This window comes from Patella vulgata, chromosome 9 (assembly GCF_932274485.2).
Source record: "Patella vulgata chromosome 9, xgPatVulg1.2, whole genome shotgun sequence".
Taxonomy (NCBI): domain Eukaryota; kingdom Metazoa; phylum Mollusca; class Gastropoda; family Patellidae; genus Patella; species Patella vulgata.
Window position 1 is genome coordinate 45,839,445 of NC_065887.2, and position 24,846 is coordinate 45,864,290.

Below are 24,846 nucleotides of genomic sequence, written 5' to 3' on the forward strand. Positions count from 1 at the left end.
AGACAACCATTCTCACGTGGTAGTCACATGACTTGTCAAAATGGCTAATCCAGGAGGGAGTGTTTTTGCAGGAATTTCTTCTTCAAGATTACCAACTCAGGTTGATACAGAAGGCAGAGAAGTCGAGGTATAAACAATGCGATCAAACTACAGATTAATTTTTATCCATTGTCCTTATCTTTAAACATGAGACATAGTTACACTGGCAATGTTTTTATGTTTGGCACTGGACATGTCCGCGCCTCAAAATTGATAATATTATTATTAAATAATTAATGAATATTTATAATATATTGTGTATATTTTATATTTCTTATTGACAATAAAGTAATTGATTTCATATTACATCAGATTTTTATCTATGAGGCCTAATGATACTGCCATCATACACCAAGCTTTGGACAACATTAGACAAATCAATCGACCGAATCAATACATCATCGCTGAATTATTTCGGCTGAATGAGTGAATGGGTGCACACACTTGGGTAAGGTTTTCGTTGTTCACCCGAGTCACTCGAGTCGACACCAGACCGTTCGCGTTTTGAATCGAGTTGGTCACATGACTGACTCGAGTCGCATCACGTGACTAACCCAGTTACTCCCCGTTGAGCGGAGAGTAAAAGGGTTTGTCACGTGACAAAATGGCGTCCTATACGCAAAAAAGCCTGTCTCTCGATTACATACTGACGTCGTAGCTGTTTTGATGTCATGTGACTACTCGGACTACTCGGACCGTTCGGGATGTTTCACCCGGGTAAACTCGGCAATGGAGTCGACTCGAGTGACGCGAGTAAACGACGAAAACCTTACCTAGGCGAATCCTTCGCTCAATTCACCAGTTGATTGCATCACCATTCACGTCACATGATTAAACATGGCGGTTGAATGTCAGAGGCAACATTACTGTCTGAGTCTTGGTAAATTTTAAACAGATTTCTTCGATTATGAACAAACTACTTAACTTTGGTTATTATAAACTTACCTGTGTGTTTGTAACCAACTCCCGTTCGATAAAATCCATTGCACAACTAATTATCACAACGATGAAAACAAGTTCTCTCTTGAAAAATTGAAATATCACAAACTTTTCCCAGAGAAAAATACCAATATGGAAGATGGTTACGTCATTCTGCGGAGGATATCATTTCGTATTAGGGGTGACAGCATAGGAAATTCAAGTACAATTACGACAAGAATCCATGACCACTCGGACCAAAAACCACCCGGTTCAAGACCAGTCGGACCAACTGATAGACCACTCAGCCCAAACAAATAGACAACTCGGACCATACAAAAAGACTATTCGGACCCAACAGAAAGACGACTCAGACCAATAATATAGTGTTGTTTTAATAAATTGATAATTGCGTTTGTTTTAATATGATTACTCGAACCAATAATAAAGTGTTATTTTAATAAATTGATAATTGTGTTTATTTTAATATGACTACTCGAACCAATAATAAAGTGTTATTTGAATAAATTGATAATTGTGTGTGTTTTAATATGGCTACTCGAACTAATAATAACGTGTTGTTTGAATAAATTGATAATTGTATCCCAAATCGCAAAATATCGAGAACCACACTTGTAGTCACGTTTAAAAAGGTGCATATTATAAACGTCCGGTCTTCGTATTATTATGGGCTGTTTATATTAACGCATCAAGGGCGGATAACTTGAAGACGTGTCTCCCCCCCCCCCCCCCATATATTAACAAAGTGGTTAGTGGGGTAGAACGGAATGAAACCATTGGGGATACCGCAAATGTGGAAAAAGTAAAATTAGGCCATCAGATAAGAACAGTATACCCGTATATGTAGAAACTGTCAAAAGTCTGGACATACCGAGTCTCATTGCAAGAGTAAATAAGAAAAATTAGATTGATATTTTTTTTTGTCACCATTATTAATTAATTTTAAAACTAATCGTTGATTTATTTTCCGTACACAAAATTGAACTAAACAACTCTAAATATAAGAATTCTGTATAAGAATTATTTGCTTCTTTGTATTGTGATTTAATAATAAAAAAATAGCATATTGTCTAGCCTTATAATATAATTTAATTGGTCCGACTGGTCTTGTTTTGGTCCGACTGGTCTTAGTCCGAGTAGTCTTTGGTCCGAGTGGTCTGGATACCTACGACAATTGGCATTGAGTTTGAGCGTTCGCACACATAACTACCCGCATTCCTGTATTTTAGTTACCGTCTTTTACATTCTAGTAAAATCTCTGCAAATTTTATAGCTTTACTTTTTGAAATATTTTGTTCTAATTATTTGATTAGCGATTCGGATGGGATAATTTACTTTTGAACACGCATGCCGCACAAACACAACTATACATTCGTTTTACGGGCTTTATCACACTTCGGTCAAAACTGCCGAATCGAGAATTAATGTTCCGCTTCTTACGGGGTCATACGGGCTTAGTAGCATTATATACCCACCCGGGCACCCAATAGGCATGTTGAGGTCTGTCGCAACACGCTTAAAGATGTTACTGAAGCGGTTATTATTCGATCGAAAGAATGCGTATAAAATTAAAAATACACTCAGAGAATTCGGAGGTAAGCTTCATGATCCTTGTTAAATTATTTATAACAGAAAGAAGATAGGATATTTATAGTTTATATATGACTTTATTTTTACGAGTATCCGTGCAATCAGTGATAATTTAATTGTGAAGAAAATTTGATAGACTGGCGATCAATGGTTTCCATATAAATCTCCTATGTAATTGCCTTCAATTGATATTTTTTGTCGCCCAAACCCATATACGATCAAAATGATCGCGCTGTCAAACTATCTTTCAATGTTAACCAACCCCCGCAACAGGTATATTGGATTCGACCAATACGTCACGAAGACATTGTTGACATCGACTCTGTCGAAATTTCAAATTTTTCAAGAGAGAACTTGTTTTCATCGTTGTGATAATTAGTATTGCAATGGATTTTATCGAACGGGAGTTCATTACAAACACACAGGTAACTTTATAATAACCAAAGTTAAGTAGTTTTTTCATAATCGAAGAAATCTGTTTAAAATTTACGATGGTTCACACAGTAGGCGAATTTCGAAGCCGATTGATTTGGTCGAACAATTCAATCGAATCGTTCAACTAGTGTTAGGTGACCCATGTACTCACAGAAATACAGTTCGAGACTACCACTGAAGCGTGCACATTCGCCGTGCCGAGACCAACTTTCTGACAGTATGATACTATAAATGGCCATGGCACGTGCAATTCTCTACAAATCTATCAACTATTACAGCCGTAAAAAAATTATTGTTGACGATTTTGAATAGCAGTAAACTTAAGCTTCTTTGTTATTACAGCAGATTTAGAAATTACGTTCGTTTCATTTTTTAAATCGCTTTATCATTAACTGTACCGTTAAGAGCGGCATCTTTTGGTTTAGTACAAATAATATCTCTGAATCACTCGGGTTAGACAGGAACATGATAATAGCAGTAATAGTTTCATTTTACTTTTACAAGCTTCTTAAAACGATTGTTGAGCTACCTAACGTGCTTATTTCTAAATTCAATTTCTTGTTCTAGCTTTCTGTTATGTTTCGTAAAAAAGTAGTCTTGATTATCCCGACCTGTCAATCAGACGTAGAATGGTCGATAGACTGGTTAAGCGAGACTAATTTCAAAACAAGGGCACGTAACCTATCTTTTACTCAAAAGTGTCTGGATGTTATGGATGTTACTTTTACAAGCTTCTTAAAACAATTGTTGAGCTAGCTAACGTGCTCATTTCTTAATTCCATTTCTTGTTCTAGCTTTCTGTTATGTTTCGTAATAAAGTAGTCTTGATTATCCCGACCTGTCAATCAGCCTTAGAATGGTCGATAGACTGGTTAAGCGACTCTAATTTCAAAACAAGGGCACGTAACCTATCTTTTACTCAAAAGTGTCTGGATGTTATGGACGACTCTTGGAACCAGTTTTCAGTCTATTATTTATACATGATTAATGGTCATAGCTTATTAAGTACAACATGATCGTTTATTTAGTGACTATAATTGTGTGAAACTGATTTGAGGCTTGGCATATATATAAATATTGTGGTGTAATTGTCGAGATATATGGAGATATTTATTTATGGTGGGTCACCCTACTAGTGTGTCCAAGGCTTAAGAATATTTTCAATCAAAACTGTCACCCTTATACTAGAATTCCAATATCGGTAGCCTTAAAATAGCTGAAATGAATACCTTCAAACTGATTTAAAACCTGAGTAAATTTCAGAATATTGTCTTAATTGAATTTATTCTTATCCCTGATTCTGAATGATTAGAGGGTAGAAAAAAGCTCTTTTTTAAATTAAATTTTATGTCCATAATTTCTTTCATTCCTATGTCATATTTATTTGACAGACGTTAAACAATTTCTTCGGGAAAACCCCCAACTCAATTTAAACCTGTGCAGGCGTTTAGACCCAAACCCCACGTAAGTCAATGAAAATGATAAACCAGAGATTGAAAGAGCCAACTGCTGGACTCAAGAAGTATGATATTAAATGTGGAACAGTAATAGATCGTGTAGCACAAAAAAAACAAAAAAACAACAAAAGTAAGAAAGACTTGACCGCTGTGAACCCCTGACAATTTACAAATGTAGATATATGGTGAAGTTTAGAATAGAATGTCTTCTAGTCTAGCTTGTTAATTTCAGGTTGAAACACGTGAAGATGAAGAACAGAACGTTAAACTACAGGAAACCATCAATCTGCTGTTGGCTGCTGGGTATTTTAGAGCCAGAATTAAAGGTCTATCACCATTTGATAAGGTAAAACATACGGTTATTAAATGTCAATCTTACACTTAGTTACAACCAGGCTTGGTGGAGTTGGGGGGGGGGTGTGTGTCACAAGTGATCTTTTCTTCAGGTTATTGCACGCAAGTAACTATTCAGTTAGATACAGTGACGTAACTGGGAGATACCTGAATTAATATAGAATTGAGACTTCTAGAAGTAGAACGCAGACTTTCATAAGAAAAAACCCTGCTATTCACTATACTGATCCCTGGGTTAAGAGCCACCCAGTTGCGAGGATCCCAATTAGTTAACTTTACTGAGCAGTCGAATATTTCATTCCATCTCATTTCCGAAATGACGGGATAGAGTTTTTCTAACATTCTATAGCAGTTGCTAAAGCTCTAGAATGGAAGGTTTCATGCGTACCAAAGTGAAACTCATGTCCAAGAACTTTTGATCCTCAACACATTGTTTAATTTCCAATTGGACAAAAATTGTCGTCTCTAGGAGGTCCACAAACTTTATTCATATTTCACATTTTGCGTAAAAGGCATTTGGCATAACTGAAGAACGGAAGGTCCGATGTGCACTAAATTTGAACTTACCCAAGAACTAGTGATACTTAAACACTTGTTTTAAGTTTCATCAAAATCGGATAAAAATTGTTACAACCTTGGTATTACATACTTTTACACTATTTGCTTAAAGGAGATCGGCCGTTTGACAGGAAGTTTCGGTCCGATTTTTGAAAAATTCCGACTCAACCATAATTATGGTATAACGGTGGTATATTTGAACGATTTTGAATATAAAATAAAAATTGCTACCTCTAGAGCTAAAACATGAATTTTCCTACAATCAGCATCCATAATCCAGAAAGTTATGGTTCGATAAGGGCAAATTGGAAATGAATTGTGACCTCTAGATGGGTTTCCGTACTCTAGTCAAACTATCTGCATTCAAATGACATTTAGTTCAACCTCTGACCGTTACCAAACATACCATGCAATAAAGCATGGTCGGGATAGTTCAAAGATGGCTGAAAAGACTGACACGTTTGTAGATTGGTCTGAAAAATATCATAAAATTGCCAATGCGTTATTTACATCAGGTTTCATGGTAACACCTGGAAGTTAGAGAATATAGGTCCACGACAAAAAAATTTGTGAAATGATCCATGTTACCAATTAACCCGGATGGAGTCAGCTTTTTAAGAAAATGTTTTTAAAGTATTTCTTCATCGTCAAAATATAGTTTTAAAAATGAGTAAATAGCAGAAAATATAGCTGCCGAAGCAACTGACATGGGCGAATAGGAAATGGTTTGGGCCATTTGTGTTCGGATGCTGGTTCAGACTGTAGTCGTGACAACAGTTTACATCCGAAGGTCGTCCTGGGTATTATATCCTTCTACATTATTTGCGTAAAATGAGAGCGGCGATTTGAACTTTGAATTTGAATTCAGCCGTAATGGTGTAACTGTGGTTTACATGTATTTGAACGTTTTTTACAATCAATAAAATTTGTGACCTCTAGGGCCCACAAGTTAAAATTGTGATTTTTCGTACAATCAGGGGCCATAATCCAAGACGTTACAGTCTTATATGTGCCAATATCGACAGGAACCAGGATCTTTGGGTTATAAACATACATTGTAAGTTTCATCAAAATCGGATAAAATTGTGACCTCTAGAGTGTCCACAACCTTGGTATTATTATGCATACAGTATATTTGTCCAGTTCAACATTACAGGAAATCACCATCGTCTGCAGTGCTTACATGGTAAGGGATAAAAAGAACATAAAAACGTCAATGCTGAGTAATTATATTAGTCCGAAATCGCTTGATATATTTACAGGTGGTTGGTGGAATGAGTTGGTGTATAACAACTTGTAACTTTGATGTTGATGTTGATTTGTTATTTCAAGAAAATTCAACCATTGGTCAGAAAATGTGAGTCTTTCTCGTCCTTTAATTAAACAGTGCTGGAGTTGCGATAGGCGAGTGATAAGGCTACTAGTGGACTCTTCACTAGAATCTTCAGAATTCCAATTCTAGTGTGCGCTGAAACCCAGTTTCCACTTGCCTGGTTGCGTGTCTTCTATCCTGACAATGAAAAACCGAGGTCCACCATGTACATACAGTGATGTGCACATAATAGAAGCCATGAAAGGAAAAGATTGACATGTAACCATAGTAACATGATATTCATTCCCCATTCTTACAAAGGCAAAGTCTGGTTTTGTGAGCATGCTTTAGATGTGAAATTAACATGCTCTCTTTTGTGTAACAATTTGGTCCTTGAGACAATTTTGGTTCTTTGCAAAATTGTTACTTTACTCTGTCTATAAAGTTAAATCACACATACTTAATGAACGTTAATATATAGTTATACATAAAAAACAGTGATATTTTAATATAGCTTCAATAATATTTTTAAAATAAGGCCTCTGTCAGCATGTGTATAAACGCCATTTAGATCTGGTTTATTGACCTAATTCCAACCGATATGTCACATGTCATAGGAATTCAGCATTTGAGATTCTATCGGGAAAATACCCACTGTTTCTCTTTCCGTGTATTCGGTGTTCTACCAGGGGATTATATTCAATGAAGATTTAAATTTACCTAACAACTGGTCAGTGAATCCATCAATGTATGATCCAGTGTATTTTAATATCTACCTGTACCTGGAATTCACACGGACGGAGCGTAGAAGACGTGCGATTCACAAACCATACCGAGATCGTCTTTATTCGCTTTTCGTTCGTCGTCGTTTGTTTCTAGAATTTTACGTTCATATTTATTCGCCACGTGGCGTATTTTACTGAACCTTTTATGAATTATCAGCAAGCGTGTTTTTTTTTTTTGTTTTTTTTTACCGGATTGTCAAAATCACTGTTAAATGTGCCAATTACTCAGATTAAGAACCATATGAGGTATGACTGTTATTGTAGCCGACCAGCAAGTTGATTGACTTTTTTTATTAACAAGTAATAATTACCCTGTTGTAATTTAGCCAAAAGTAGATTGATTTATGATACCATAGTGACGGATTGATTGTTTTACCAATCGGCTAGATTAAATGTCGGACTCAACAATTCTCCAAGATTTTTTTTTTTTTTTTTTAGAAAAATCTTACTCGAATCCTTGTAGCTTCGCAACGTAAGCTCTTGCGCGAATCAGATTCGGAGATTCGCGTGAATTTCTAGCCCTGGATAGTACTATACCTGTAATTAGGAGTAAATTATCCACAAATTACATGAAATTAAGTGTTTCAACATATCTTTCTTGTTTTATAGAGCTCTAACTGAGAAGATTGTAGCTGTACTTCCCAAGATGAAATGTCCACAGAGAATTGAACCTCATCAAATTCAAGGCTTGGATTTCATCCATATCTTTCCAGTTGTTCAGGTAATCAATATGGCGCTTTACATAGGATGTAACATAGACAACAAGTAAAACAAAATTATCAGACATACACCAGAATTAGACAAATCATTTGTCATGTTTTTCAAAAAGTTCCTCAGGATTTTCCAGCCAGGTTTCCCCTTGTCAGTGGTACAGAACTAAGGGCCTGGCAAGGTGAATTGTCTAGTCGTTTGGATGGGACGAAAAACAAAAATAAAAATAATCTGCTGTCAACAAAATTTGCCATCATAAAACAAATAGGAAGTTAAATCTCATTCTATTTATTTGTAGGATTTCTCTTTATATTGTTGTCACCCCTGTCTGTCTGTCCGGCCGTCTGTCCATCCTCGTACGCAAATAATGTAAAAATATGGTACATGTATATCAAGGTTGTGGACCCCATAGAGGCCACAATTTTAGTCCGATTTTGATGAAACTTTACATTTATGTAACCATAACACATGATAACTTCTTGGATTATGGCCCCTGATCGTACGAAAAATCATGTTTTTAGCTTGTGGACCCTCTACAGCTCACAATTGTCATCCAATTTTAAAAAACGTTTAAATGTATCACCATTACACCCTAATGACAGTTGAGTTTGATAATTGGACCGAAACCGCCCGACAAAATGGTCACTCACTGTACGCAAATAGTATAAAAGTATGTAATACTAAGGTTGTGGACTTTCTAGGTTTTGATGAAACTTAAAATATATCTTTATATCCAAAATTTCTCAGTCCATTTCGATATTCGCGCATTTCAGACCATAACTTCTTGGATTATGGTCCCTGATTGTGCGAAAAATAACTTTTTATTTTAGCTTGTTCTCTATCCATCTCTTGTAAAATGTGGGCGTATCCTGCCTGGCAACCACTGGTTTTGTAATTTCAGTGGTTAGTAAAGAGAGCTATAGAAACCAGAGAAGAAATGGGTGATTATATCCGAGCATTCTCGGTCTCACAGTTCAGCAAACACTACAAAACACCAGAGGTTAGTCTACTAGGTTCAGTAAACACTATAAAACACTAGAAGTTAGTCTACTAGGTTCAGTAAACACTATAAAACACTAGAAGTTGGTCTACTAGGTTCAGTAAACACTATAAAACACTAGAAGTTAGTCTACTAGGTTCAGTAAACACTACAAAACACCAGAAGTTAGTCTACTAGATTCAGTAAACACTAGAAGTTAGTCTACTAGATTCAGTAAACACTATAAAACACTAGAAGTTAGTCTACTAGGTTCAGTAAACACTATAAAACACTAGAAGTTGGTCTACTAGGTTCAGTAAACACTATAAAACACTAGAAGTTAGTCTACTAGGTTCAGTAAACACTATAAAAAAACTAGAGGTTAGTCTACTAGGTTCAGTAAACACTATAAAACACTAGAAGTTAGTCTACTAGGTTCAGTAAACACTACAAAACACCAGAAGTTAGTCTACTAGGTTCAGTAAACACTACTAAACACTAGAAGTTAGTCTACTAGGTTCAGTAAACACTATAAAACACTAGAGGTTAGTCTACCAGGTTCAGTAAACACTATAAAACATCAGAGGTTAGTCTACTAGGTTCAGTAAACACTATAAAACACTAGAAGTTAGTCTACTAGGTTCAGTAAACACTATAAAACACCAGAGGTTAGTCTACTAGGTTCAGTAAACACTATAAAACACTAGAAGTTAGTCTACTGGGTTCAGTAAACACTATAAAACACTAGAGGTTAGTCTACTAGGTTCAGTAAACACTATAAAACACTAGAAGTTAGTCTACTAGGTTCAGTAAACACTATAAGACACTAGAGGTTAGTCTACTAGGTTCAGTAAACACTATAAAACACCAGAGGTTAGTCTACTAGGTTCAGTATACACTATAAAACCTTAGAAGTTAGTCTACTAGGTTCAGTAAACACTATAAAACACTAGAAGTTAGTCTACTAGTTTCAGTAAACACTATAAAACACTAGAAGTTAGTCTACTAGGTTCAGTAAACACTATAAAACACTAGAAGTTAGTCTACTAGGTTCAGTAAATACTATAAAACACTAGAGATTGGTCTACCAGGTTCAGTAAACACTATAAAGCACCAGAGGTTAGTCTACTAGGTTCAGTAAACACTATAAAACACTAGAAGTTAGTCTACTAGGTTCAGTAAACACTATAAAACACTAGAAATTAGTCTATTAGGTTCAGTAAACACTACAAAACACTAGAAGTTAGTCTACTAGGTTCAGTAAACGCTATAAAACACTAGAAGTTAGTCTACTAGGTTCAGTAAACACTATAAAACACTAGAAGTTAGTCTACAAGGTTCAGTAAACAATACAAAACACTAGAAGTTAGTCTACTAGGTTCAGTAAACACTATAAGTTAGTCTACTAGGTTCAGTAAACACTATAAAACACTAGAAGTTAGTCTACTAGGTTCAGTAAACACTATAAAACACTAGAAGTTAGTCTACTAGGTTCAGTAAACACTATAAAACACTAGAAGTTAGTCTACTAGGTTCAGTAAACACTATAAAACACTAGAAGTTAGCACATGTTATTTGTATCATATGGTCAACTGGCATGGTTTTGATTCCCCGGTTGTACGTGACAAGGAGTAGGGTCGCCTGTCCAAACCTCGTGGATTTTCTCCGGGTCCTTTTGCTGCTAAAGATTCCTATGCAGAAGCGAATTATTGAAATAAAATTGAACCAAATGTTAGTCCCGAAATGACCTAGTTTGTGTCCAGTGGACTTAAATCCATCCCATCTCTCTCTCTCTCTCTGTGTATTGTAATGCATGTTTTTGTGTATTACAAGTTAAAAAAGAAATGTCCACAGGTGATTGGATAAATGAGTTATTAAATCTTGGGTGAAAAATAACACATATTTTTTGGGCAGTACCCTATCGTAGTACAATTATAATTTTACCAACCAATCATGTCAGATGATAATCTTGACTCCTATATATATAAAAAGTTGGTTATCAACTAAGGTGTAATCATTCATCGAGAATGTTTTCTATCATCTCTATCAATTTGTTGTCATATCGGGATTAAATTGTTTACATGTATAAAATAGTAAATATGGAAGATAAACTGCTTGATAAAGATTGTGATAATAGTTAACTGTGTATATATATTTAGCTTTGAAGGCTTAGTCCTAGATTATCTGTTCATGAAAATGAGTTTAAGTTACACAAATCTGAATCAGACTCCAAAATGTTAAGAAATGAAGTAAAAGTCTTGTATCAGAGCTGTAGATAATTGCCTAGGATTAAGATAAAGGTTACTAAGACTACGATATCGTGTATAATTAATAAGTTTTTGTCCGAAAATAAATCTGGGAAGAAATAAGTCCTGATGAAGATTTCCATTTTATTATGGCATTAAATTTTCAAAGTTGCAACACTTGGTGATTAACTGCAACAATCTTTATTTATGAAAGTACAGAACATAAAAGGCACTCATCACAGACATTGTCAGGCTACATGTTAGGTTTTGTCAGGCACAATTCCACTAGTGTCTGGTTCCATAATTTTCATCTTGTTGCTCTTGGAGTTACACTCTAAAAAAAAAAACCTAAGGCTCCGCCAGGGAACAAAATAGTCTGCTAATTCAAGGGTAATCGAAATGAAACTATGCATGCTTGTAGACAATTGCGATTGACCAACTTAAATAATTAAATCTCCAGTGCCTGACCTGTCCTTAAAGGATCGTTATCAAAATCTGATTTGTGGAGACAAGAGGGGATAACTGTAAAAAATGAAATGAAATGGGCATATATGCTCTGCTATGGGGGAACTTCCAACAGTCTTTAACATGCACTCTTTGTACACAGGACCTCAAGTTTTGTTTGTCCCAACTGAAAGATAACGATATATCATTGATAATATCTATATAGACTATCTGTACTATTGGTTGATAAGATAACATAGTTTAGCTGAAGTAAACAACCAACACCAGACGCGACCAATCACCGTCAGTTTATCTCATACCTGGCATTATGTCAACAACAACTGCACTGTTCACTATACAAATCAACTTTCCACTCTCGACCATGAACTTTCTTTTCTTGTACACAAGCACATTTCACAACACTTCCATACCACTGTCCAGGCAAAATTCACCAACCTCAGATTGCACATTAAACCATATAAATCGGTAACTGAGAGAAGTTGTGTGGTCTAGTGGTTTAACACAATCATTTTACTTGTATTCACAACACTAGGATCTGGTTGAAATATAGATGTGTATTTTAATCATGTTTCAATTCGCCTGTCCCACCATGGTCCAACCATGTGGATATTTTCCCGTGTCCTCCTGTTTCTTCCCATGTGGAAGCAAATTATTGAAATATAATGGCCTAGTTTGGTCAATTTAACTACTCCAGTTTACAAAGATACTTTTTCAAAGGAATATACCAATTTTCTACATCATCCCTCATTTATCTTGAGGTAGTACATAACTAATAGGAGAACCCTGATGTGAGAGGGTCATTTCGGGACTAACATAAGGTTTAATTTTATTTCAATAATTCGCTTGTGTGTAGGGGTTTTTATTAGCTGATGTAGGAAACCGAAGGACCCAGAGAAAACCTTCTCCATGTCAAATACTAGCGGGGAATGAAAACCACTTTGACTCATTGACAGACCTGGCAAGTATAATATTGTAAAAGTTGAATATCCAATAAATAGTTGAATTCTGTTGGGTATTAACAAAGATATTATGAATTAACAATTTGTCAGCATTCAACATCTGCTGGAGGCCATATAACTATCTAGTGCCACTTACAAATTTTTGCTAAAATCATTTCCCGAGCCTGTTTTTAATGCGGTTGAATCCAAGCCGAGAGATTGTCTACCGTTGATGTTTTTATTTTATTTTTAAAGGTTGAATAATAAGCCGTGAAAAATTAAACATTGGCTGAAAAATGATTTACTTTAATTGTGTCTGTGATGATGTGTATAGATGATTAGATCTGTCATGGTCTAAAGTACATGTTTTCATCAGTTGTCTGTCGTCTACATATTTTATTATATATCTGATATCAAGGTCAAATTACTTAACATAAATATTGATTTTATAAATCTGGGGCTTTTCATTGTGAATCTCATTGAAATGTTGTTGAATCACAGACCATAGTGTTGTGTATAGTACAGGTATTAATATATTATATTATTTCAGGATGAGTTGTTTATAGAATCTAAAGAGAAATCTATCGATGCTGTGACAACAGCTAAGGTAAGGGTTTTTATACGCCCACATTTTCATGTGGACATATATTGTCGTCGCCCCTGTCCGCCCGTCCGTCCATCCACAATTGTTTGTGGACACTCTACAGGTCACAATTTTTATCCGATTTCAATGAAACTTGAAATATAGCTTTATCACCCTAAGATCTCGGTTCCTTTCGATATTGGCATGTATCGGACTGTAACTTCATGGATTATGACCCCTGATTGTACAAAAAATCACGTTTTTAGCTTGTGGACCCTATAGAGGTCAGCATTTTTATCCGATTTTGTTGAAACTTGAAATATAAGTTTATAACCCAAAGATCTTGGTTCCTGTCGATATTCGTGCATATCGGACTGTAACTTCCTGAATTATGGCCCTTGATTGTACGAAAAATAGCGTTTTTAGCTTGTGGACCCTATAGAGGTGATAATTTTTATCCGAATTAAAAAAACGTTTTAATATATCACCGTTACACCCTAAGGATGGTTGAGTTCAAATTCGTGAAAATCGACTTAAAACTGACAGACAAAATGGCCGCCCCTTGTTCTCAAATAGCGAAAAAACATGGTACATCAAGGTTGTGAACCCTCTAGAAGTCACAATTTTTATACTGCCACCCACTGTTCTCGGTTCCTTTCGATATTCGTGCATATCAGACCATAACTTCCTGAATTATGGCCCCTGATTGTACAAAAAATCAAGTTTTTAGTTTGTGGTCCCTCTAGAGGTCACAATTATTATCCAATTTAAAAAAAAGTTTGAATATATCACCGTTACATCGTAATTTTGTCTGAGGTTGAGTTTCATGAAAATCAGACCAAAATTGCCAGACAAAATGGCCGCCCCTCGTACGCAAATAGTGTAAACATCTGGTATATCAAAGTTGTGGACCCTCTAGAGGCCACAATTTGTATCCGATTTTGATGAAACTTTAAATTTATGTTTATATCACAAAGATCTTGGTTCCTTTTGGTAATCATGCATATCCGAATGTAACATGGATTATGGCCTCTGATTGTTCAAAAAATCACATTTTTAGCCTGTGGATTCTCTAAAGGTCACAATGTTTTATCCGATTTTAAAAACAGTTTAAATATATCACCATTCCACCATAATGAAGGTTGAATTCGAATTTAGGGAAAAATCGAAATGAAACTGCCTGACAAAATGGCCGCTCTTTGAACGCAAATTGTGTAAAAGTATGTAATACGAAGGTTGTGAAACCTCTAGAGGTCACAATTTTTATCCGATTTATTTATGTAGTCCGGTTAAAATAATGGGTAATGGTAATGAATTACATTGGTAAAAATGAGAAAATAGTTGTCGTACCGTAAAGGTAGGGCCTAATGTAATTAATTACATTGACAATGCTATGGCCCCAGCCAAAAATACAGGATGGCACAGAAATTTGAATTACTTGAAAATGCACTGGTTCCTTGAAAAGGCTTAAATAATAATGTTTGGAAAAGCTTGAATATGAGTTTTTGAGAAAATCTTGAAAATGAGAGTGTAAATCAAAGGCTTGAAAATTGGTTGGTTTCTTGAAAAGGCTTGAAAATAGGTTGGTTTCTTGAAAAGGCTTGAAAATAGGTTGGTTTCTTGAAAAGGCTTGAAAATAGGTTGGTTTCTTGAAAAGGCTTGAAAATAGGTTGGTTTCTTGAAAAGGCTTGAAAATAGGTTGGTTTCTTGAGGCTTGAAAATAGGTTGGTTTCTTGAAAAGGCTTGAAAATAGGTTGGTTTCTTGAAAAGGCTTGAAAATAGGTTGGTTTCTTGAAAAGGCATGAAATTGGTTTGGTTTTGTGAAAAGGCTTGAAAATGTGTTAATTTAGTTTCTTGGAAAGGCTTGAAAATGGGTTGCTTGAAAAAACTTGAATATGGGTTGTTTTCACGAAAAGGCTTGAAATTGGTCTGGTGTGGTAAGAATGCTGGAATATTGGTTGGGTTTTATGTTCCTAAAAATGGTTTGAGGTTTTAAAGTTGCAATTTCATATTTTTAAGTTATATTTTTAAAATTTATTAAAATAAAGCCTTAAAATAGATGGTATCTACAAACAGTCCTACCTTGTTAAAGAATAATCCAATTAATCCTATAATTCACTATTGCCAGTTGAGAAATTGGCAAAAATATCATTTTTATTTTAAAATTCAAACGTTTGAAGATCGCTATTCCATGATGGGGAATAGGAAAACAAGGGAGGTAATTGTGTTATTATTTCCGGGGTCAATGATTTTTAAGTATGAGAATGATTCCTATAATCGTATAATAGTGAGTTGACAACCTATTGAGCAAAAGACATAGAAATAATTATGTTTTGACTTTCTTAGAAAATATGAAATTATCGCTTTAAAAACAGCAGAGACTGAAATACATGTATGTTGAATTATAAGAACGTATCTCTATTCATGGATGAATTAAATTTTGCATATTTTAATAGAATGCTTACAAACCCCAGAGAAGATTTCGACGAAATGCATCAAAAAGAATGGAAGATGAGGAGACCCAGGTCCATTCCACATTGTTAGAATATGGAAGGTAAGTCTTGTTCTTTAATTATTGTACCATCATCAACATGAAACTGGGCATGCTTGAACATCTGTTGATGACTTTAATACATATTCAAACTAATTTATCCATCAAAAGTTTGCTTCAAATCTCACTTAAAATATTTTAATGGCTAACATTCTGTCAAGCCTTGATTTGTTTGTCACATGACTTGATTTGGCCGAGGGTCCATTTTTAGCTTGTATTTGTCATAACTGGGTCTGGCTGTCCATTTACCATAAATATTGAAGCCTATGTAAATTCTTGGATTATTCTCTGCCAGTTAATCACAAAGTCTGCAATACAGTTAAGTCTCTGACAGTTCTCACAATCTCTAGCCAAACCAAGCACTCCCTATTCGGTCTGTCCAGTGCACTCATACTGGAATCTATTATTTTGGATGTGTCTAGTAAGATTGGCTGTTTCTACTATATTTGCCATACTTTTGTTGGAAATATTTTCGTGGGAGTGTATCTTTAAACTGTCCAGTTTACTATAAATCAGATTTCCTTGTGATTTTCCGGCGTGGTTTAACCATGTCATTAGTGTAGGACGTGAGTGCCTAACAAGGACAATCCGCGATATCCCCAGTGTTTTCAGTCCGTTCTACTCCACTATACCCTGGGTTAATCCATAGGGTTTCCACGATTTCAAATTATCTGCCCTGGCCTTGATTGTAGCTAAGGACTACGAACCAATCAAGAAACTGTTTACAAATCAGTCGTTTCGTCTTCGATTTTAAAAGGGTAAGTAACCAAATTCATGTCCATTTACTGAATGATTTATGTAAATAATGTATATATTTCTAATTCATTTATAATTAATTGCATTATCAAAATATGTAGTATGTTTCGCTGATAACGTCTATATATTTGATTTTTGTTATTATTATTACTATTCGTTCTTTATCTGAAATGTTTCATTCTGTTATGTTTATTATTATTGAACTTATACTTGGCAATTTGGTCCAGTCTTCATTAATTAAATATTATATAATTTGTTGTTAGTAAGTAAGTACACATTTAGAATAATTTGAACTCCTCTCATTTAGGCTAACACCTAAACTTGTCCGATGAGAGTTACTTCCCTTTGCCAACTTCCTTTTCAATTAACGATGTATGGGATTGGTCGATAAAACTAGCACAATCATCAAGGACGAATAAATTGAAAACGTGTCTCCCTCATAGATTAACCCAGGGGTTTAGTGGAGTAAAACGTGTCTCCCTCATAGATTAACCCAGGGGTTTAGTGGAGTAAAACGTGTCTCCCTCATAGATTAACCGAGGGGTTTAGTGGAGTAAAACGTGTCTCCCTCATAGATTAACCCAGGGGTTTAGTGGAGTAAAACGTGTCTCCCTCATAGATTAACCGAGGGGTTTAGTGGAGTAAAACGGAATGAAACCACTGGGAATACCGAGGATGAGCAAGGACAGTGTCTAGTCCGTCAGATGTGATGAACATAGGTGTACGAGCCAGGCGGGCATAGGGGGTGCGGGCAGGTGCTCCCCTAACTTTCGGGTAATCTGACTTTTCAGGCAGACGGGTAAAGTGAAAAAAGAAAATATTATTACATGTAATTGGCAAAAGAAAGTGTCCAAAATCTTATAAAACACTAATTTTACTTTTCTTTTAATTGAATACCACAAATTTGTACTGAATTGACTATGGATTAAAACATTCTGTCTGGAGCTACTCTACTTTGTGCCACATTTTTCGGGTATTGATTATTATTTGTGAATGCAGCTGCAACAGTTCGATTGGATGGTTGGATTTCAGGTCGGCATAGAGTGGGATTTCGGTTACAAAACCATTGGACAATTTTGGAACTGTTTAACTCGTGGGCTAGATTAGCAGAAAAATGCATTTGCGGTAGTTAAATTTTCAAAATTTTGTCCTCGGTGGCAAGTCCCCCATACCCCAAGACAGTTGTTTGGTGACCAAAGGTATGATATGTATATTGGACCACAGTGGAGTTGCTGTATTTACAAGCTGAAATAAAAAGAAAACATGTTTTCCGGCAGTTAAATTTTCAAAATTTTCTTCCAACTGTCCCGTCACTGTGGACTATAAACGATTATTTCGTTGATTGAAATTCAAGTCCGTCATCTTCATTAGGCTATATTAGATCACTTACATTACATCACTTAAAGATACATAAGGCTATATTACATCACTTACAAGATACATTATGGGAGATTAGATAAAGAGTTGGCAGTTCTCGCTATAATAGTTAAAAAATAGATAATGTAAAGGCAATTTTCTAAAAAAACTTCAGTCAAATTGATCCACCCTGAACCAAGTATTTAGTAATTGAATTTTGAGCCTAGCCTCGATCATCATTACTAAAGTCGATACGATAAAAAAACTTAGTCTCGGTTATCCATTTTTTTGATTTAATCAGAAGCAGCAAACTGGGTTCTAATCCAGTAAATATCACAGGCTAGCAATTCCATCGAGAGTTGATTATGGTCTGGATAAGTTAATTAATGTCTAATTAATAATTTATATAACAGTTCAGGCCTAAGAAAGACCTGCAATTGGCAGATTTAGCTCTTGCATAATGTATGTTTAGCAGGAAAATGTGTTTGTTGCCATCAATTTTTCCAAAATTTTCGGGGGGTGGGGGTGGGGAATCCGCTCCTCCGTTCTCACAGAAGACTGCGCCACTGTATGTACCCTGAAATTTTTTCGATCATTTCGGGTTCTGGCTCCCTAACTGTCATCGAGCCGTACGCCTATGGTCATGAAAACAATGAGGTCCCTTCTACACATTGTCGTGCACATAAAAGAATTCTTGACAGAATTTTAAATAATTTGAAAAAAGTGTAGGCTAACCAGGCAAAATTTTCTTCAAAGCACCCAGTATGCTGGATACATGCCCTTCTTCATTATCTGGATCCGTGCAGAAATCTGTTGAATATTTTACGTATGAAATGTTGCAGGAGATATGGTTTTAGTAAAACATCAAAGGATGAGAAAGAGAATGAAGCGTCTGCTAAGAAGAAAGCTGTGGCTGCTAGTTTAGGTGGGAAAGAAGTAGACACAGAGGAAGATCTTCAGGCGGAGGAGGAGGTATGTTGAACATGTGATACCACTTCACATGGTTAACTAACAATGTTTATTGTACTCTTGTACCCCAGATATGACAGATGTTACCAGATAAATCATGTTTTATTTTGTAGAAACGTATCAAAATGTTGATGAGTGGAATGTCTGCTACAGGAATACAGGAAGTGAGTATAGACTAGATTGATTAGTATTTTAGCATAGTCTTGATTGTCACATGGTAAGTCCTCTAGAAAAAAAAGTATGTAGAGACGCATGTAATAAGATAGGAAAGTGCAGGGTAAAATAAATGTAGCATGAAAACTCTGTAAAAATTCAGCAATGATCTCACAAAGAAGAAACTAATATGTTCCATGTCCTAGTCCCAGGAACCTTATTTGTAAAAACTTTAAAATAAAGTTGAAAGTTGTTAAACATATATTACACAAAATAAAAAATAATTGCATGTATTTTGATAGTGCTAAAAATACTAATAACGCTTAACATCTTGTATTAGTTTCAGGTCAATCAGTTGGTTACAATAAAAACGGCAAAACATATTTTGAATTTTGATTCTCTTTTAGATTATGAATAATAGATTTTAATAATAGATAATCTACATACATATCACATTTCATGAGAATTGGCTTGAATAGTATTTCCTGTTTCATGATTTAATGATGACTTTGGAAAACAATTCCAGAATATTGTATGTTTACTTTCAATTTGATTTAAGTGATATATCTGTGTGTTATTAACACCCTATAATTTCCTCTCACTTTAAAAGAAAGTGAAAACCGTTTATAAGAATTAAAATTATTTTAACATTACCCTGGTAGGAATTTCAAGTGCTAGACAAAACTGTAAAAATAATGAATATTTTGAACGTTTGACTAAATAATTGAGGTTACCCAGCTGGTAGTAGGTTATGTAAAATAAACAATTGTTTTCGTAGACTATTGAAATTTTGTAAAATGTTGTGCTGTAATATTTCTAGTAGTATTCTCGTTGTCAAGACAGTCCTTACTTTGTGTACTTGATAAATGAGCTACTTGCTATGTGGTATGTGACTAACTGTGCATGTATATTGTGTGTTTATTGTGGTACTATCTATTAGGGCAAGTTATCAGCTAGTGCTGTAGGTTCCATAGTAGGCATGCAGTCAGCTGAAATACAACAGATTGCTTCAGAATACGCGGAAAAAGTGAGTTTGTTTATTTCTCTTATTTTTGCTTTTGTTTTTATTTCTTGCTTTGTCAAATATTGGCATGTTTGTTTCAACCTCAACCTACTTATTCATAAGGCATGGAAAATTATCGTAAATTTTTGGATGAATAAAGTTGGAAATTGGTTTGTTTATTAAAATTTTTAAAATATTCTGTAATAAAAATATTTTTTACTGCCAAGATAATATGTCATCTATTTAACCTTGTAACAATTTGTGATAAACAGGACATGAAAGCCTATAATACAATAACTGCAGTGAATCTTGTAGCCTATATAAATAACACTACGTAACTCCTTGAATTGTTACATTAACGGGAGTGAAGGTGGCTCGATGAGGTGGCTCGATGAGTAGGACGTTTGATCGCTAACCTGCAGATCCTGTGTTTGATCGCTGCATTAGCAGAGAAAGTTCATCGTTCTTTCTTATCAGTGGTGCAGGACAGAGGGCATGGCAAGGGACAATGTATAGTCGAACAAACAGGACGAAAAAGTGAGGTCCTGTGTACACACTGGCATGCATGTCAAAGATCCCTCGTAGTACATTGTATATGGCAAGCGAATTATTGAAGTAAAAATGGAAGCACATGTAGTTGAGTGTATCCAGCTGTTATTTTTATTATAAGCAAGCAGAGATTGAACAGATTGAGAAGAGCGAACGAGTGGGTGGAGCTCAACAACATAAACGTGTGACCACAGCATTACGTAAACAAATCGACCAACAGACATCAAGATTAACAGAGGTATGTTATAGTTATTCATACAACCAGTCTCCCAGAATGTCCCCAGTTGACTGGGTTGACAACAGAATGTCCCCAGTTGCCTGGGTTGACAACAGAATGTCCCCAGTTGCCTGGGTTGACAACAGAATGTCCCCAGTTGCCTGGGTTGACGGAGGTACAGCATCTAGCCATTTCGATGTGTCATGTACACATGGGCGTGCACATAAAAAAACCTTGACATTTGGAATTCAAAACATAAGAGTGTAGGCCGTACTGCAACTGTCCGAGCAAAATTTCACTCATAGTACACTATATGACTTATGCCCGTCTTCATTAGCCAGGTCGTTAAACCCCCATTTCATTTACGTACTCGTTGGTGGAGCTGCTGTTTGTGTTGTCAAGTATACTTATGTTAAGCACTGTGTCTGCTGTCAAGAATATTTATGTTAAGCACTGTGTCAAAGATAATCAAGTTAAATATATATACCTGTAGTTTACAGAATATTTTGTTATTTTCAGGTAATGGCGAAACATTCCGAGCTACAGAAAGCCTACACTGATACACAGGCTAAACTTGCTGAGGTGAGAAATAAACTAGGCCCAGAGTTCACAAAGCATTCTCAGATTTATTTTAACTAAAATATAGCCCCTTATCAAACTTTTGTTGTTTTTACGTATCAGATACATCAATAAGAAACTATGTACAAAGCTTTGTGTTTCTGGATCTAAAATATTTCTCATAAACAGTGATTGAAAGTTGGGTAAATTCTTAACTTAAGTCTGAGAATGTTTTGTGAACTTATGGCCTGGTTTTAATAGTAATATGTCAGACTATGCAGGATAAGGTTATTTTACTAGTAAACCTTGTGATAATTACGATCACTGAGCTAATTTAATTGTATCATTCTTCATACACAGATCTATATACTTCGAGATGCAAAATAAATACTTCTTAAAATTCACAAATTATACCTAGTGTCTTTAACTAAAATTGTCGGTGAACTAGCTTAGTGTCTGTTGACAAGCGAAGGTGATTGTAGAAGAGAAGGTAAGTGTAGTTATATTTTAAACTGTCCCTGCTATTTGAAGTAGAGAGAAAAAGACCAAGAGCAGGTTTTATTTTATAGAAAGTTAAAATAGTTTAAATTTAAGTTTTTATTTCTAAATTGATTTTGAATTGTTTTGTTTTAAAAGGCACAAGAAAAGGGAGCCATTATTGATGGAGAAATGAAAAAAATTGAAGAAATGGAGACTGAAGAAAACCAAAGGTAGATTGGCTTTATTGGATATTTTTTATCTCTTACAATGTCTGTAGTTTGTCCTGTCCACAGGTTTGTCTTGTCCACAGGTTTGTCTTGTCCACAGGTTGGTCTTGTCCGTTTAGTTTTACGTGTAGTGTGGTCCCTCTACACTTATTACTACGGTATATTAGTTTGAACAAAATTTGATGTAAAAAGTAAATTAACAACAGTCAGTTTCTATAAAGTTATTTTCCGGTACAACGGATTGGAAGCAATTAGTCAGACATATACATGGACAACACAGACAATAAGTTAGGAAATATCAAATCAAGTGAATGGATTTTTAGGCGTGTCAGTTGTATTATTTTCAAACTACAGAATCACATAATAGAAATTACCAAAAGGGCATTATTATTTTTCTGAAATATTTCTTTGTTTGTTTTCAGTATTCTACAGACATTAAGATCATTGGTAGCTATGAATGAAAATCTAAAGAAACAAGAACAGGAATTTAAAGCTCATTGTAAGGTAAGCTGATTCTACAGGTACCATGCTAGTAGTTCATTGTAAGGTAAGCTCATTCTACAGGTACCATGCTAGTAGTTCTGTCTGTATTGTACATGGAATTATTGTCAATTGTATTTTAACAGGACTGAGCTGTACATCATATCCATATTAAAGATTATTTATATTATTTTAGGAGGAAATGGACATGATATCGATATTAATATTATTTTAGGAGGAAATGGACATGATATCGATATTAATATTATTTTAGGAGGAAATGGACATGATATCGATATTAATATTATTTTAGGAGGAAATGGACATGATATCGATATTAATATTATTTTAGGAGGAAATGGACATGATATCGATATTAATATTATTTTAGGAGGAAATGGACATGATATCGATATTAATATTATTTTAGGAGGAAATGGACATGATATCGATATTAATATTATTTTAGGAGGAAATGGCTCGACTGAAAGAGAATATAGATAAACTAAAGGAAGATGGTGCTGATGTAGATTTGGAAGATGAGGAACGAGTTGGAATTATTGATAAACAATATCAGGCTGATAAAGATAAACTTCATAAAATACGACTTTTATTGGTGAGTAATCATTGAATAAAAACCTGAGATATAGTCAGGGATAGTCGGGAAACGTCTGGTACTATTTTACCTTGGGATTCAAATCAGAACGCGATGTTTTTTTTGAAGGAAAAAAATAATTGGGTCACACTTCCTCCGCTGTCAAAAATACACACCATCTATTGTAAACTAAAATACACACCATCTAATGTAAACTAAAATACACACCATCTAATGTGAACTAAAATACACACCATCTAATGTAAACTAAAATACACACCATCTAATGTGAACTAAAATACACACCATCTACTGTAAACTAAAATACACACCATCTAATGTGAACTAAAATACACACCATCTAATGTGAACTAAAATACACACCATCTACTGTAAACTAAAATACACACCATCTAATGTGAACTAAAATACACACCATCTACTGTAAACTAAAATACACACCATCTAATGTGAACTAAAATACACACCATCTAATGTGAACTAAAATACACACCATCTACTGTAAACTAAAATACACACTATCTATTGTTAACTAAAATTATTTGAGTTGAGATTATGAGTTATTAAATGTTGACTACGATATAATTCCACAACTAGGTCGGCACCTGTATGTCTATAATAAATGTTAGATTTGGAACTATTTTACATCAGCGACAGTGATCAAACAAGGACCATTGTTTAAGTACACGATACCAACATACATTGATATTGGGATCAAAGAGAGGCCTCCGCAACATACAGCTGTGTTCTCCAATTCTATGATTTTGATCATCATGCAATGGGCTTATTCCATATTCCAATCAGATGGGTTTTTTTCGAGTGGACTGTTGTATGTTTATGTCTGTTTGTACATGCACATAAATGGTATTTTTATAAAAAAAAAACGCATTGAGAAACCTGAATGCTGAAAGAATGTGTGAATAAGGATTTAAAAAATAGCATAGATCAGTCAATCTGATTAAAATACAGATCTATATTTCGTTTCGTTTCGTTTCGTTTCGTTTCGTTTTTTATACTTTCGATGGCCTACACTACATGAAGATCCGACAAGGTGTACTCGAAGGTCGTGTCAGGGGTTGTACAAGTGGCTTTTGACCCTGTGACGTCAGACATTGGTTAATCAATCAGCGTTGGCGTTTCTAGTGGTTTACCCACAGTTCTGTGCATGGCATGCCAAGAAGTCGTCGTAACAGACCGTTTCATTGGTTTATCCCTCACTTCAACCAAACCGCCGGTAATATAACAACCCTTCCAGATCCTAGTGTAGTAAAGTAAAACGAAATTTTAAACTATAAAAACGAAATGAAATAGGATCTGTGTTTTAACCAGATTGTAGATCAAGTAAGGATTTTGCACTGTTTATTATTTCCTTTTACAGCCTCTATGAGAGTCTTGTATTATGTCTAAATAGTCACGCACACGGCAACTAAAAAAAAAGTACCGAGTGTCAAGCAAAATAATGATTTAATCGTTCGAAACTCGAATGATATTTTAGAGTTATTTACCGAGTTCTTTTTGAACAAATATCGGCGACTCCAGT

The 24,846-nt window shown here is 35.0% G+C and overlaps 1 protein-coding gene across 1 annotated transcript; it reads left to right on the forward strand.

Annotated features, from left to right (window-relative positions):
* Positions 1-3: 3 nt before the first annotated feature.
* LOC126832531 (coiled-coil domain-containing protein 93) lies at positions 4-22,902 on the forward strand. Its single transcript, XM_050563352.2, has 13 exons — positions 4-127; positions 4,693-4,806; positions 6,635-6,729; positions 8,079-8,190; positions 9,082-9,180; positions 13,359-13,415; positions 15,848-15,945; positions 18,897-19,026; positions 19,137-19,187; positions 20,117-20,203; positions 20,850-20,966; positions 21,465-21,550; positions 22,890-22,902. Exons 1-13 carry the CDS (start codon positions 41-43, stop codon positions 22,900-22,902), a joined length of 1,146 nt encoding a protein of 381 aa, XP_050419309.2. The 5' UTR covers positions 4-40.
* The last annotated feature ends 1,944 nt before the right edge of the window (positions 22,903-24,846 follow it).

Bases quoted from the DNA above. Each gene is read 5' to 3' on its own strand.
- LOC126832531 (XM_050563352.2), top strand. From the start codon at position 41: ATGGCTAATCCAGGAGGGAGTGTTTTTGCAGGAATTTCTTCTTCAAGA. The intron at 13,416-15,847 runs GTAAGGGTTTTT...ATATTTTAATAG, and splicing joins ATGCTGTGACAACAGCTAAG to AATGCTTACAAACCCCAGAG. The intron at 19,027-19,136 runs GTATGTTGAACA...TTTATTTTGTAG, and splicing joins ATCTTCAGGCGGAGGAGGAG to AAACGTATCAAAATGTTGAT.